The sequence below is a fragment of the Sylvia atricapilla genome, chromosome 5 (assembly GCF_009819655.1).
Source record: "Sylvia atricapilla isolate bSylAtr1 chromosome 5, bSylAtr1.pri, whole genome shotgun sequence".
NCBI classification, from domain to species: domain Eukaryota; kingdom Metazoa; phylum Chordata; class Aves; order Passeriformes; family Sylviidae; genus Sylvia; species Sylvia atricapilla.
This window is the reverse complement of record NC_089144.1, coordinates 29415047-29430997: the sequence shown is the minus strand read 5'-3', so window position 1 is coordinate 29430997 and position 15951 is coordinate 29415047. Positions and strand designations below refer to the sequence as shown.

The window sequence follows — 15951 nt, the reverse complement described above, 5'->3', positions numbered from 1 at the left end:
ATGTTTTTGTTTGATTTGTAGGAGTCTCCATCAGAAAAAATAGGATGAGACCACTCAATGTGACCTGAATAAGAAAAATAAAGAACTTAATCTTCAAGCTAAAGTGATCCCACAATTTTTGTTTGTTGCCTTGGTTTTAAAGTTTTATTTTAACCTCAGAGCTCAGAGCTCCCTAAACTTAATTATCTCTCCCTCAAATGCTTTGCCTTGAGAAGAAAAGTGAGATGAAGAGTGATTTGTCTCACCATTCTTCCTGTCACGACTAGGGTGTGGGAAAATGCATGACACAGCCTTTCCAAATAGAGACTGGCACAGGCAAGCTACAGATTTCTTCCTTGATAGTTGAGACAGATGGGAGACTTCTACCTTCATGCCCTCCCATATGCATACCTTTTCTCTGCTCATACATCAATAATGACGTGCAAAGCATCCACCCCTCATGCAGTGCATTAGTAGTCTATGCAGAACACACTCCACGTGGCCACATGGGAGGCCTGTGCAGTGATTGCAGTCCCTAAGATGCTCCCAGAAAAGCCAGGGAAAAGCTGACACAGACCAGAATGTTAGATCAGCAAATGCAATGTTGGAAGCCATCCTCCCCACAGCTGACCTAGGGCTCCAGTTCATCCTTAACCTTTCCTTCTTGCTTCTGCAAACACCACAGCATTCTGGGCTGTTGCTGTGCTGGAGGAAGGGGACAAGGGAAGGGGAAGGGCAAACATGTTCTGCTAGGGACTGAGAAACACTTCCAGCTGAAAGTAATGCCTTCTCAGGAGAGCAGATTGGTGGGAGAATCCTGAATTGCTGACACAATAGTTTTCATGCACTGAGGAGTGGGGGCATCTGAGAACAAGGTCCAAAAATGTATCTGACTGATGTGGTTGCCAAGATCTAAAACCATTCTGGTGAGTTTAGACCACCTTTACGTTTTCATACTAGAAGTGCAAAAAAAGTACTTTGTTATCCAAGTGGAAAAGTTTTCCTCAGGACGTGAACCAGGGAATTTGTACAGGACCAAGCTGAAGAAAAATTTTCCTGCAAATATTTTTGATAATACAATATATTTGTATTTATTTGATGTTTTAAAATATTCAAAATAATAAATAATGAAAACTAAAAATAGGCAGAAACCTTAACTCTCATTTACATGAAAGAAAGTTCAGCACTCTGTATTATGATTAATTATTTTCAACATTTTTCTGTGTTAAAAATTTGTCATTTCACAGCATAGCTTACCAATAACACCCAGAAATGAAATAAGTGCTCTCAAAAATATTTCAGTCCTTTCTTGAAAAATTATAATCATATGTCTTGATGGCCAGATGAAATGTAACAATTACTATTCACAGACAGTTTTGTCCTGACATATTTAACAATGCCAGACCAGATTAGTAGTCAGATCACTCAATATAAATCATCTGTGGAGGACCTTAGTGTATATTTTGTACTGAGACAAAAACGAAATAATAAGAAACTTCTGTATTGTCTTGCTTATCCATAGTGATATTATTCACTTGGGTTATAGTATAAGATTTACTGTGAGCAATTATATTGAAAAATATTTGTTCTTTTATACTATTTATGCTATTTACCAGGAAGTCTGCTTTACCTTTTAGATGATTCCAGGTTTCTGTTCAGTGGTCAGTACTTTATCCCAAGATAAATTACTTAAATATGGAAGAATTAATAGATAAACTTAAAAACCTCCAAATCAGGGAGAGAATACTGTATGTGTATCTAAATGCATATATATTATAGATACAATTATTTCATTGTTTCATGCAGTTTTATTTGTGGGAATGTATCCCAAAAACTTTTACTCAAACTTAATGAAGTGTTTGTTTTATTTCAGTTAGTACACAACTTAAATTGGTTGAGCTATAATGTGTAGTTAGTTTTTCTCAATGCAGCTTATAGTGAGAAGAATGAATGTTTTTAGAAGCCATTTTTGAACATTCATATATGTGAAAAGAACATAATTTTCCAGTATACACTTATAATCTAGATTGTGAAAACATAGAATACAAAAATATAATTTATCAAACCAAACATTCAAATAACTGCATGATAGAAAATCTTTTACAGAAACTGCTTTTATTTCTTTGTATGAGATGTGGCTATCTATCTCATAAGGAAGCCTTCTCTACTTCCAGGGTACAAAATATTGTCCAGTTAAGAATACTAACCTAAGCTATGTTTGACACAAGCCAGTATAAACATATGTACATAAATTAGAACTCTGTAGCAATTCTGCACAATTATTTTGAATAAAAGCTTCTAAATCTATATTACTAAGTTGATTTGCTAAACTAAAATACTACATGCTTTCTAACACACATTTCTGAGCAAGTGTAGTTGTATTTTTTATTACAGAAAGCTAGCAGGAGCTTATGGAAATACACAAGAACAATGTTTAGTTTGTGAATTCAAACAGCAAACGTAGAGAATCAAAAATTTACAATTATCCATATTACTTTATTTCTTTTTCATATTGGTATCTGTTTTCCATTATTTCAGACAAGAATCCTGTGTCAAAGGACAATTGTCTTTATTGCACCTTTATTGCACCAATAAAGACTGATCATTGTGAACACATGCAATGAATGCCTAGCCAGGGACACCACAGAAATGGATTCCAGCATGGAACTTGCATATTCAAAGGTTCAGCTTGTATGTATTGTTCTGTCACCCTGTCTGCAATCAAGATTCAGCTGCACAATCCACTGTTATCTCTACAATCCCCCATTTTGATAATCTAACTCTGAATATCAATTCTCTGTTACCTGGTTACACAGACCTCAGCAGCTCTTTTCCTCTATTTCCGTAAACTGTTTGGTTTTCACTGTGCTCTGTTTTTTCCCTATGGCTAAAAGTTCACATTCTTTATGCCTTGCTTATTATAAACCCTCCATACTCTATTAGGAAAATGTTGAGGATAATTAATATTGGAGCAGTTTGTCAAAAGAGAGTATTCAGGTCTTGCCTCTACTGAGAAAACTGCACAGAGCCCAGAGATTTCCTGAAATGGTTTATCCCAACTTATGGTTTTATTCCAATTACTATGCTCAGTTCTCCACAGCATATAGCAGGTCACTGCAGAAAACACTGTAGGGAGTAGACAGAGATTTCAGGCACAAAGCAGGCAGAGGTGCCCCCAGGCCTCGGTGGCAGAGAGCAGTATGTTAAATGGGTGATGACTGTACGGCCTGAGCACACTCTGGGGCACTGGTGTGGGTGGGCTCCTCTAACATCACCTGCCTGTACTGCTGGGGAGAGCTCGCTCCTCTGCAGATGTGTAGAGAACACCTCTAGTGCAGGTTGGACTTATTAAATGTTTGCAGGGAAGGAAAAAACTTATTTGCGAAATAATCAGTCTTTTCAAATTCTACGTCTGCCCTGCTTCATGTAATATCCAACATCAAAATTAAATATGGTCCTATACTGTCTTATTTATTTATCTTACCACTAGCTACAGCTGTTGACTTGTCATCAGTCTTGTCCAAGATCTTTATTTGACTTTATTCAAAAAAACTTCTTTTCTTTTTGCTTCTTTCAAATGCCAGTCCTCTCGTGTCATATATAATTTATCTCTCCTAAATCAGCCAAGTTATCAACATATGAAAAAAAATCAGCCTGTTTCAACTCATGCTTATAATTTTGCATTACTGACGGTGATGACAGAGCACTGGAGACAGTGGTCTGCAGAGAGACTCATCTGACTGCAGGTGGTGCAGGTATTTGTGTGTCTTTCTTTTGTGACCAACAAACAGTTCGGCACATCTTAATAATTCCATCGGGGTTGAAGATTCTTCATTGCTATTTACAAGTCCTCTTGACAACACACTTTCTTAAACTCATGAGAAAGTGTATTTGCATTGTATCACTTAGCAGTATAACAGCATTACACAAAGCTGCCCCACAATGCTGGAATTAGTCATGAGCAGAGCTGGAAATTACCCAAATGGAGACTTTTTTTATGGGGAAAAAAAAAAAAAAAAAAAAAAAAGACAACCTCTGACTTCAAAAGAAGTTGAAGGCACTTCAAAGTACTCCTTAGTGATGGACTACACTAAGGCAAATAGCAACTGATCATTCTTTAGCTAGATGAGCTGTTTGTGGAAGAACTATATTGTGAAGAAATTCAGGTCAGCCAGAATCCTCAGGAGCAACACCTAAGCAGTTGCAAACAGTGTTTCCAGAGAATGATTTAAAACAGGAAATGATAAGACAAATCAAAACCTCTGTGAATTAGTTGCATTGGAGAGCTGAAAGCACTTTCAAATGAGAAACAAAGCAGTCATATAATTAACTATCATAAATAAGTGGATGGTGCCTTCATCACGTTTTCAATCCATCCATCTTTGGTACATCTACAGAAATTTTCTAACTTTGCAAAGTAAAAATGAAAATAAAAAAGACATTAGGAGAAAAACAAGTCTAGTTTGTACCTGATGTTTTCATTTCACCAACCACTTTAGACTGCATATCACATATCTATACTAGAAATAATTAAAATACAGTGCACAGTGTTGCACTAGCCCTACGAAACAGGTCTGCTACTAGAAAACATCCTGAATTAATGGATTTTGACCTGCCAGTATCTACATAGGACAAGCTGTTGAGGATGCTTCGTTCAGGACATTTTGGAAATGAGGCTGTACACATCACATTGCTTAAGAATCAATCAAGTAAATACAAATACTCCCTGTTACCATGCATAACATTATCACTCCTTAATTTTTTCCACCTAGTGGACAAAAAAAAATCTACTTTTACTGATGTCTACATTGCACTATATAAATTATATCTACAGAATATAGACTGTCATCCAGGGCCATTTTATTTCACTGCTTAAAGCTAAAAATAAAGACATTTATGTCACCCTTTAGGTTTTGAGCATAACCTTTAGTATGAGACTATTGCATGAAAACCCATTTTTTTACTCATCTCTATATTGAGCTTTTGATAAGATTTGTATTATTTGAAATAAAATACTGATTTTTACCATTTTAGAGTGGAAGAAAATGGCTTGCAAAAATATTTAAGTAATTTTAATACTCTTTTATTGGTCTCCCCAACTGGCACATAAATTTGAACACTATCATGTCACCTCGCTTCCCATTTTTCCAGTCTTTTCATGTACTGAAGTTTTTTCTTAAATCTTAAATAATCTCCTTTTCAGTCTTTCAGACAAAGCTATTCTCCAGACAAGGGTGAAAAAAAATCAATGATGTTAGACTGAGCTTTTTGCTCAGATGACACTGTAATCATTGGTAGCCCACTTGGCAACTGTCTGTAATTTTTTTTGATACACTTGCTTTACCTTTCTGCCCATCCCTGCCCACTGAGACAGAATCTTCCTCTGCACATCCTGCAATGATGACAAGGAGCTGCCTGAATCCCCCTGCCCCCACCCATAACTCAAGTATTCACATTATTTTTTCAACTAGTTTTCTAAGAGCCCTCTTTCATACATTTTTCAAATTATTAACTTAATCTTTAAATTCTGTCACATCACTAATATTTATGATATATATAAATAATGAATACTACTTCAAATATTAAATAACATAACTCCTTGGCCTTATCAATGTACCAAAATTTTATTATTTTTTCATTACTTTCAATGCACATTGCTGAGATGATTTCTAAATGTTAGCACACTTAGTCTTACTAGTTTTCTTAATTGCATTCAGTAAAGAACTTTGTCAAAAGCCTTGGGAAAGCCCAAATAAATTAGATCAAGCATTTCTTCTCCATCCATTACTTTGACGACATGTGTGAAGAGTTCTAAGAGATCAAGGAAGGTTTTCTTTCAGCAAAGATTCTCCAGCTTCCTTTAGAAGAAATTTATCTAGAGCTTCGTTTATAATTCCATTTATTGATGTATAATTATATATAATATATAATTATGTAACATATTCAATCCATTTAGCTAAAACTGAACTCACAGGCCAGTAGGATAATACCAGTTTGCTGGGGGAAAAAAAAGGCAGAAAAAGCAAAACAATATCCAAATTTTAATATTCAATTTTTCAATAGGCAATTAAGTGCTAATAAACTTACATCAGCTCAACCCCTCCAATTCCTTATAAGCTTTGTGTGTAGCCAATCAGTCATCTGATTCTGCCTTCTTTTCAAATTTCTCTTATTATTTCCTTTATTGCCTTAACTTAATATAATAGCTGCTTTTTACTCCTTTAAAGTGTAAGATACTTCATTGCATTTTTTTGTAGGAGACTCCATACAAATAAATCTTTCAGCTTCTCTGTAAGAGTCCTTTTGAAATCTGTTCTTTTAAAAACAGCAGGTCTGATGACATTTTCATGAGTTTTTCCAGTTCTGATATAATTGAAAATATCTTTGCTATTTCTTAAATCTTTAGCTATAAGGTATTCAGACTGCATCTCAGAATATATATTCTCCATCTTCCATTTTTCCTGTCATAATTTGTGTTCTTTTCCAATAGTTACATTTGTTTGGAATTTAGCTGGAAGAGGCTACATTTAAGGTGAGATAAACTCTTAACTCTCACAACTTTTTGCATTGATTTTTAATATTTTTCTTAATCATCTGAGACTGCAGTGATGTTTTAAATCCTATCCATGTGGTAATTCAAAAAACTGCTAAAATTAATTTCATGGCAGCAAAAGGATGTTCAAATATCTACTTTATTACAAGGAATTACAGTGGGACACTCAAATATTATCACATATAGCAAAAAATTTGCAACTCAATTAGAAAGTGTCAAAATAGAATAAAAGAAGATGTATAATTTAAAAATTATATTTCTACACCAGCTATTCTGATTAGGAATTCCTCATTCATGTAGCATTTTTGCAATGTTTTAATCTTTGTTAAACCAGATTTGCCTTTTTTCCCAATCATATCTCTTTCTGTCACAGATGGTCACAGAAAGTATGTTTTTCAACATTCTATAAAAGGTTTGTTTACAGTAATTTGATTTTACTATTTTCCTACCAGAATAAAATGATCCTAATGTTTCCTTTCTTCCAGAAAGCTCTGGCAGACTTTCCCCAGTCTGGGTAGGGTTTGTCCTGAAGCATCATATCTGTGACCTATAGGGAAAGAAGAAATAGCAGAGTTACACTGCTGTTACATAAGGCAGTACTCGCAAGGACTTCAGGAACATTTTTATTTTCTGTGTGGCAGCCTTGCATCAGTTCTGATAACAATAACAGACAGTAGACTAAGAGTATGTCCAGTGTTATTTGCAATGAAGATAACAAATATTGGGCTACATATTCTGCCTCTAGAAGTGCATGCAACTCCTTGAGAAACAATGAAGCCTGTAGTGATCCAAAGATAAGAAGATAAGAGGAACCAGTCTAAAAGTTACAGCAACATACAGGATGTGAGTTCCATTCCTCTGTGGCTGTGAAGCTTTCTGGCCCAATCTGGAAGAGGGGAACCACTTCCCTGAGAGAGCATCAGTGGAATTTCCACTCTTGAAATCAGAACTGCACAGCTAGGAAGTGGAAGCCTGTGAATTAAGCATTATTTAACATTTATAATGTCCTCTCAGTTCCTGCTATCAGTATAAAAAGCACACTTGGGACTAGCAACAGAAAAAAAAAAACCAAAACATAAAACTTGCAAAAATTTTAAAAGTATGAAATATTTATTCTCGTTTTCATAATTCCTATCTAAAGAGACCATCTGTTTCTCTGTCCAAAGACTCATATGTATGCAGTACTTCTGGGTGGTACATGAAAGTATTAAAAATGACTTTCAGCTCAGTGAGGGAGGTGAATACCCCTCAGGCACCTGCTTCTTTGGGAAGCTGTGTTTTCATATCCGTTTACTTCAAATTAACTGTACGAAAAAGCACCAAAAGTTACATCACAATAAACTCATAAATTCTGTTGTGCAAAAGATCCAGAGTGGAAAACTGATGCATTTTTAAAGATTTAAGAACTAATTGATCAGATAAAGGAAATGGGGGTTACCACCTGCTTCAAAATGCAGATAAGTAAACCAAATTCTATCTCACCGTTATCAGTAAAGAGTAGGAAATTACTATGTGTTTTGATCAAAATGAAAATAAATCTTAAGGTTTCAGAAGGAAACAACATCAAACTGAAGAAAAAATTTCACAGATTTTTTTAAAATCCAGTTTATCATCCAGAGTGTAAGCTGCCGCTTTCAATCAGTGTTATTAAGATTGTTTATTAAAAAAACCACATGGCCAATGAATAAATTTAAAATGGATTCAACGGCTGAATTTTGGCTTTGAGTCCATTTGGGGTTAAAAGTGCTCAGTGTAGTAGCCTGGGCTGGGTCCAAAGGATAATAATGACTAGGCTAAATAAATAGAAATGCACATTCTAAAATTTCGTTATTCCATTAAACCTAACCTTAACAAAGAACAGATCACTGAAAAAAACCCCACCTTTAATAACTGGTTTATGTGGGTAAATATTTTCTCTGATCAGCAAGGTATAATACTTTTTTATAAGGTTCCAATTATCTAAATAAATATTTCAATAAATACTTAATGCTGAACAAGACCTCTGTAGAGATTCAATTCACTACTTTAGAAACACCTTTTTTTTCCTCTTAGGAAGAGTCTACATAGTAACAAATATTTGCAAAGAAGAACAGATATTTCAAGAGGTTTTCTTCAAGTTTCAAAATAGTTTCTCCAGATGCTTTCTGGAGAAATTATTATATTTGGGAGAAGGATGCAATCTATAGCTCTATGACAAATTACTAGAGGAACATGTTTCATAAGAATGACATTCGAGATGGAGATATTTTCTGAGGAAAATGGCAAAATGAGGCAGGAAATGTTCTTTCTGATATCAAATAGTTGGTCTTTCATCTCCCAACTTTGGCGTTTATTTAAAGTCATATCACCAGATCAATGTCAAGTCAGTTGCAGCTAAATTGGCTGAAGCAGAGACAGTCATTAAAGGGATGCATTCCATAAAGAGAAATCCAATTACCTTTTGCATTAGAGAAATCAAATTCATTTTCTGATTTGGTCAAGGACAGTCATTGTGGAACACAGCTCACAGGAGAAAAACACTCAATACTGTCATACAGCAGACAAGTTTTAAATATATATCAAATACCCATTGTTTTTAGAAAAAGAAAAATATAAAATTCAATTTAATTTGCAGAACTTCATGTAAAGAAATGCATGTGTTTTTGTTTCTCTATCCATATTTCACAATGTAATTGCTGGACAGCAAACATTTATCTCTGCTTTTACTGGACAATGTTTGAAAACATTGCTGAGACATGGGAATAAAAAAAATTGGACACTTTAGTAAATGTCAGCCTGCATCTTACATAATCAAGATAAAATAGAGAAAGCCACTTACAACGTAATTAAGTAATGTATTTTTTTCTCGAATTAGGAGATGCAATATACTTTAATCTATAATTACACTGCTTTGGTTCAAAAAGGAATGGCCCCTACATACAGAGAGCGTATACACTTTCATTTTATTTAGTGCCTCATGAGAGAAACAGTTACACTGTATTAAACTGCAAAACAAAAGCTGTATCATACACACTGCCTGACTTTAGAAGTTACACCAATGCCACAAAAAACTCAATTTCCATTAATAATTAGTATGTCTTATATATATTTTAGAATTGTAATTTTCATTTTGCCCTATAAAATATTACTTTATCAACTATTCATATTACACACTTTATATTAATTATGAGGCAAACTCATAGTGATTTAAAAAAGATTTATTGCTGTCATTAGTAGCAAAATGTTATGATTCCCATTTTTTTGTTACAGAAAAATAAAATCGTTCTTTTTTATATGATCCTTTTGATGTTTGATACAATTGTCAAGCCACAGAAAGGCCTGGGTTGGAAGGAACCTTACAGATCCTCTAGTTCCAACCCCACCCCGCCTTAGGCAGGGACACCTTGCCCTAGACCAGGTTGTTCAGAATCCATTCTAACCTGGCTTACAATAGATACTACTATACTATATGTAATACAATAATTTGAAAAATTATATTGTATCACATAGAAGAAAGAATCTGGGATTCAAAGCCATTCAGAGCTAGTAACTTAAAGAAGAAGTACAGGGAGCAAAATCATAAAAAAATTAAAAACAAAAACGACAAAAGAGTAAGATACCTAAGATACCTGAGATGTACCCAGTGGAGCAGTAAGACACCTTAAGGATCACTCCTTCTTTCCATGCAGTTACTCTTTGAGCCTATTGTTCAGGGTACTCTGCACATTACATCTCTCCATAGATAATCATGTCAAATGATGCTACATTGTACCTCACAGGGTCCTCCACAGCAGAGGCAACCTCTGCACTGTGAGTGTCAGGTGGGACGAAGTATCTCTTCTATTTTAAGTTAACAGCAAGTGAAACTTCCCTAAAAATAATTTTAAAAAAATAACAAAAAAGGAAGAAAATTCCCTCATACTTTCATGCCTACAGAGTATCATTCGTATACTTCACTAGCAGGAGCTATGCTACCATCTTCTGAGCACAAAGAGACAACCCACAGAAAACTGATGCGGCACAGGCTGCTGGCCAAGCTGTTTTCATCTGACAAATTGCATTTTAGAAACGTAAAAATCTAAAAGCACATCAGTTGGTTTAACAGTAGCTCTTCCTCATATAAGCTGCTGCAGAAACTGTTTCTTACTAAAGAAATAGACTATGGGCTTTAGGACACAATATATTCTATGCTGCAATATTCATGAAGTAAAGACAAGCCCTTAACAGAGCATTTTCATTGCTTTATTCATACTTGGATAAGTCACCAAAAGAGGGTAAGAGCAGCCCTCTAGAACTCAACAGAAGGTAGAAGAATCTAAGATCCACAAGTAAAGCCTGAAAACACAAACAAAATGGTGAAATATGAAATATTTTTGTATTACTTTGATAACTCAATGAGTAGTAAAAAGTCTAATGGACAGTAGGACTCCAACATAAACTATCAGTAAAGAAACTGTTTGTGTGCAACTACTTAGCCAGAAGGATGTGACATCCCAGTGTTACTGCTGGAAAACAGAGTACCCTGAATAACTGCATTTGCCAAAATATATCTATCAAAATATATCTATTTCACCACTGTGAAATACATGACTCGAGTATTAGAAGTTCTAATTTTTTTAAAAAAAATTATAATTTCACAATCTAAAATATTTTATCCTAAATCATAAACCTCTTTGTAAGTAGCACTATATTAATTTCACTTGACAATCAGCCTTTAAATAGTGCACATCTTGCACATCTCCACTCACCCCAAACTCTAAACACGAAGTTTTTAGTCCTCCAACTGAGGCATTTCATTGATAAGAGTGAATATCATAAATTCTAAACCTTTTAGGAATTGTAAGGATGCCATACCGACAGGACAGGCCAGAGCGCAGTTTCCCATGGTAAGACCATGAACATTTCATTCCTCTTCAAAATAATCCATCAGTAGTTTTGCAAAGACTGAACATTGCCTGTGTGTTTCTGAAAAGTATGTGAGGTTTTTTCTAGAAAAAACAGGGGCTAAATCAGGTTAAAGTAATTATGTTTTCTGAAGTCAGAGTGGGAAGTCAATGAGAGCTAATGCATACCGCTGAGGGGATACACTCCCCTTGCTTTGCTGTTATGTGCTTTTAGGTAAGAGCTATATATAGGTGTCCCACTAACTGCACATCAATTCTTTATCATATCTGAGTCTTTAAGTACTAGACTACATTACAGTGATCATACACCAAAATAGGGAAGCATTTAGTACTCAGTCATTAAAAGTTTCTATCCACCACTTTTTTCTTCTTAAAGATACATAAAAACTGTGGAGCTGATCACTTGTGTATAAAAGTCACCTATAGGGAAAATGTTTTTATGCCTTTTTCATCTGGATTGCTGGGAGAAAACTGTCTTCTGTGGACGGTGACCAATCTGATACTCTTCTATGATGGCATGACAAGATGGGTCAATGGAGGGAGGACAGTTGATGTTCTGTCTCAGCTCCACCAAGGCTTTTGACTCTGTTTCCCATAATAACATCATGGATAAGCTCAAAAATTGTGGGTCAGATGAATGGACAGTGAGGTGGATGAAGAACTGGCTGGATGGCAGAACTCATAGTGTTGTGATCAGCTGAGTAGGATCTAGCTGGAAGCCTGTAGTCAGTGGAGTTCCCCAGGGATCAATACCGGGATCAGTCCTAACTTTTTTATCAGCAATGTGGACAAAGGGATAGATAGAATGTACCCTCAGCAAGTTTGCACATGATGAGAAACCGTGGGGGTTGTTGATAAACCTGAAGGCTCTGCTGCTATTCATCTGGACCTTGGTATGCTGGAACGTTGGGCAGAAGGAAACCTAATGAGGTTCAGAGAAGGAAAATGAGGAACCTGCATCTGGGGAGGAGTAACCCCAAGTGCCAGCACAGGCTAGGGCTGACCTCCTGGAAGCGGCTCTGTGGGGAAGGACCTGGAAAACCTGGAGAGTTGACTATGAGCTAGCAGTGTCCTTGTGTCCAGGAGGGCCAACAGTAAACCTGGAAATGCCTTGGGAAGAGTGTGGCCAGCAGGTCAAGGGATGTGATCCTGACCCTCAACAGGGCCCTAGTGAGCTCACATCTGGAGTGCTGTGTCCAGTTCTGGGCTCCACAGTTCAGGAAGAAAAAGACCTACTGGAGAGGTCCATGGGAGGCCACAGCGATGATGAGGGGTCTGGAGCAGCTCCCGTATGAGGACAGACTGCAGGAGCTGGGCCTGTTTAGTCTGGAGAAGACTGAGAGGGAAACTCATTAATACCTATAAACATCTCAGAGGTGGGTGCCAAGAGGATGGTGCCAGACTCTTTTCAGTGGTACCCAGCAACAGGACAAGGAGCAATAGCCATAAACTGAGCAACAAGAAGTTCTACCTCAACATGGGGAAGAACATCTTCACACTGAGTGTTGCAGAGAACTGGAACAGGCTGCGCAGGAAGGTTGTGGAGTCTCCCCGTCTGGAGACATTCCAAACCCATCTGGACATATTCCTGTGTCATCTGCTCTAGGTGACTGCTTTGGCAGGGGCTTGGGCTAGATGATCTCCAGAAGTCACTTCCAACTCTTACTGTTCTGTGATTCTGTGATCATACCTCAACTGTAACACAGCTTACACATGATAATATGCAATGCCCTCTTTTAATTCTGAAATTGTTTTGGCAGTTGAGCAGAAGTGTCAAGAACTTTGTTACATATTTTTCTGAAATAACTGTTAATTTATTTCAATCCCCTCTGCTGCATTTTGGAGTAAACAAAATGTGTAAGTGTTTGAAAACAAATTTAACAATATTTGTAATCAGGCTTACAGATCTATAAAGGGGGCCAATATTTTTCAAGCTAAATATTATTAGTCAGCTGTAAATGCACTACTAGATTTTAAAGTTTTGTCTGCTTCCTCTGTTTTGGAACATTCCTAATTCAGTTGATTTCTACCCTAAAAAAAAAAAAAAAAAAAAAAAAAAAAAAAAAAAAAAAAAAAAAAAAGCTTCTTTTAGGTTACTTCTCCTTCAATTTAATTGCAGTATATTCTTTTCATATTTGCATTTTCAAAGCAGCAACAATCACAGAGACAAAATGGCCCCTTCGCTATACTCTTTATTGTTTTCTCATTTTAGTCAGACACAGAACATTGTTCTTGTCTTACCAACACACACTGTTCTAACAATAAGTAAATCCTGAAAAACAACATCAAATTGCTGTCACAATTCAGTGACCAATATGACTGATAAAGACTATTACGGTTCACTACTGTGGCTCCCACAATGGTCTGTAGCGCAACTTTGTGTATTTGCTTATTTCCCACTATGTTTCCTAAGTATTGCTCTTACGAGCCCTTATTCTCCCGATCTACAACATTTGGATGTGTACTGCCTTACATCTGAATATCCACCAAAACCAGTTAAAGACCATCTTCTCTATAAACATGGAGGAGGCTTATGTTAATTACTGCCGTCTTTATTGATGCATGCAAATTTTTTTCTCCCCTCACTGAGGAAGCAGCAAGCCTCTTCTTTTTTAGCTAAAGTGTCTTGATTTGGTTCTGAATATTGTCATAATGTTTTCTGCACAACCATGACGGGATAACAACTCAACAAGATGGGAAGAATCACTAAAAATATATACACCTCAGGTTCAGCTTCAGAAAAGTCATTTCTGCCAGCACTTCCTTTCATTTTCCAAATTCAGTTAGGACAGAATGCTGCACAAAGCCAACATCTAGCCCACAAAAATTTCTGGTAAAAAACTTCAGATATCAAAAGGTGAGTTAGGAAGAAATCTGGTCTGCAATTATTTTGAATCTATTCAACTTACTCTGGAAATTATACTTTGTATTTCAATACCAGGAGAAATAATTTCTAAAATTAAAAAATGAAAAACAATAATAAAAAAAACCCCAAGAATTTTCTTCTAACTGGAAATACCTTGACAGTTCATAAACATAAGTAATTGTTTAGGATCAATTTTACAACTGAAGCAGAGTTTCTACAGAAAAACTCTAAGCTGTGCCATTTCATTTCCTAACGTGTTTCAAGTCCCTACTGTGCACACAAATCACTATATATGTGCAACAAAATATGCTGGCTGCCATGTGGCAAGCACTTGCTGTTTATATAATCATTGACAGCACATTTCAGAAGACTTTTTTCCTTGCTTTACAGCTTCCTTATTAGTGTTACAAATGCAGAAGCAGAGGTCTGGGTAATGTCACATATTACAAAGTGTGAGACATAAAGCCACATCATGATTTTCATTTAAGGCATTTAGCTCAGCTCCATTTTAGGTTGTCATGGCAGGAAAGTTTCCTTTACTCATTTAGAGAGCTTGGTGGTTCTGGTGAAAGGTCAGAGACAGAAGACAGACATGCTTGGTGCACGTGGCATATGTATCTAAATCAATGTAGATTCCTTTTATAGTCAGTGAAAAGAAAAGGCATTTCTGGGGTGAAATTCACTTCAAAATAGGTTCTGTTGTGAAGATGTACCTATTTTTCTTCACCCTAAACCAGAACTTGCCCAGATGGTCACACTGCTGGCACTGGAAGTCTGGTAACATGGACCCCAACATGGTTTCCTAAATTTTTTAGGGTTTCTCACCAAAGTGTCATTAACCTGGTTAATGACATATGTGATGGCTCATAAGTAATGGGGTTTTTGTCATAGGGAAACTCTATGCCTAAAAATTAGGCTTTTGTCCTCAGTAGGCTGTTTCAAACAAAGATACTAAGAGATTCCTTAGAGTTCCTTTGGCAGTTCCTGCAGGGAAGCAAGCAAAGGATTTTAGAGAATGGAGAAGTTATATCACAAAAGGGAATCCCAACCTAGGGAACAGAGCCAGCCAATGCAAATATCAGACAGAGGTACTTTCCTAGATTTCCACAGCATGTGTTTTTGTATTTTTGAGACTAAAATTGCAAAGTTCTCTAGGGAATGATGCCAAAGGTGCATCGATTTTCTTTTGTGCAGTACACTATTGCTTAAAGCAGTCAAATCAGTGTGCCTATTTTTAGTCTTGGATTTAACAGTGCTAATATCTTAACCAATGTTACAGGCATTATCCATTGACTTTAATTCTAAAGACACACCTAGGCAAAGTACCAGCCTTCAAGTCTCCCCATCTTCTGTAGCTGCAGAATCAGACTCTTCACAACTTCTTTTTTCTTTAGTCCTGTGAATTACATTTTACAGCTATCTACAGACCAAAGCATTGAAGAGAGAATTGAGCCAGCACCCAGTTAGAATAGAGGTAGCCTGTGGCAGAAAGTTCAAAATTAATTCATGCTGAAAGGGAAACTTCTATGCAAAATTCAAGTCAGAGTTTTTAAATTAGGGTTGGATACAAAACATTTTGGAATATTGGAGCAATGCAATCATATCCTCATTTATCTCATCATTTACATGTTCTCAGCTTTGAGCAGCACATAATCATAGAGGTTTTGTTT

General features: G+C 36.1%; 1 protein-coding gene across 2 annotated transcripts in view; it reads right to left on the bottom strand.

Moving 5' to 3' along the window:
- Positions 1-15951, bottom strand: part of TMEM117 (transmembrane protein 117) — a 175282-nt gene that overhangs the window by 60085 nt on the left and 99246 nt on the right. For both annotated transcript variants that reach the window (XM_066319056.1, XM_066319057.1), the window contains exon 5: positions 6982-7079. In XM_066319056.1, coding sequence (XP_066175153.1) covers positions 6982-7079 — 98 coding nt within the window. The remainder of the gene's footprint in view (positions 1-6981; positions 7080-15951) is intronic.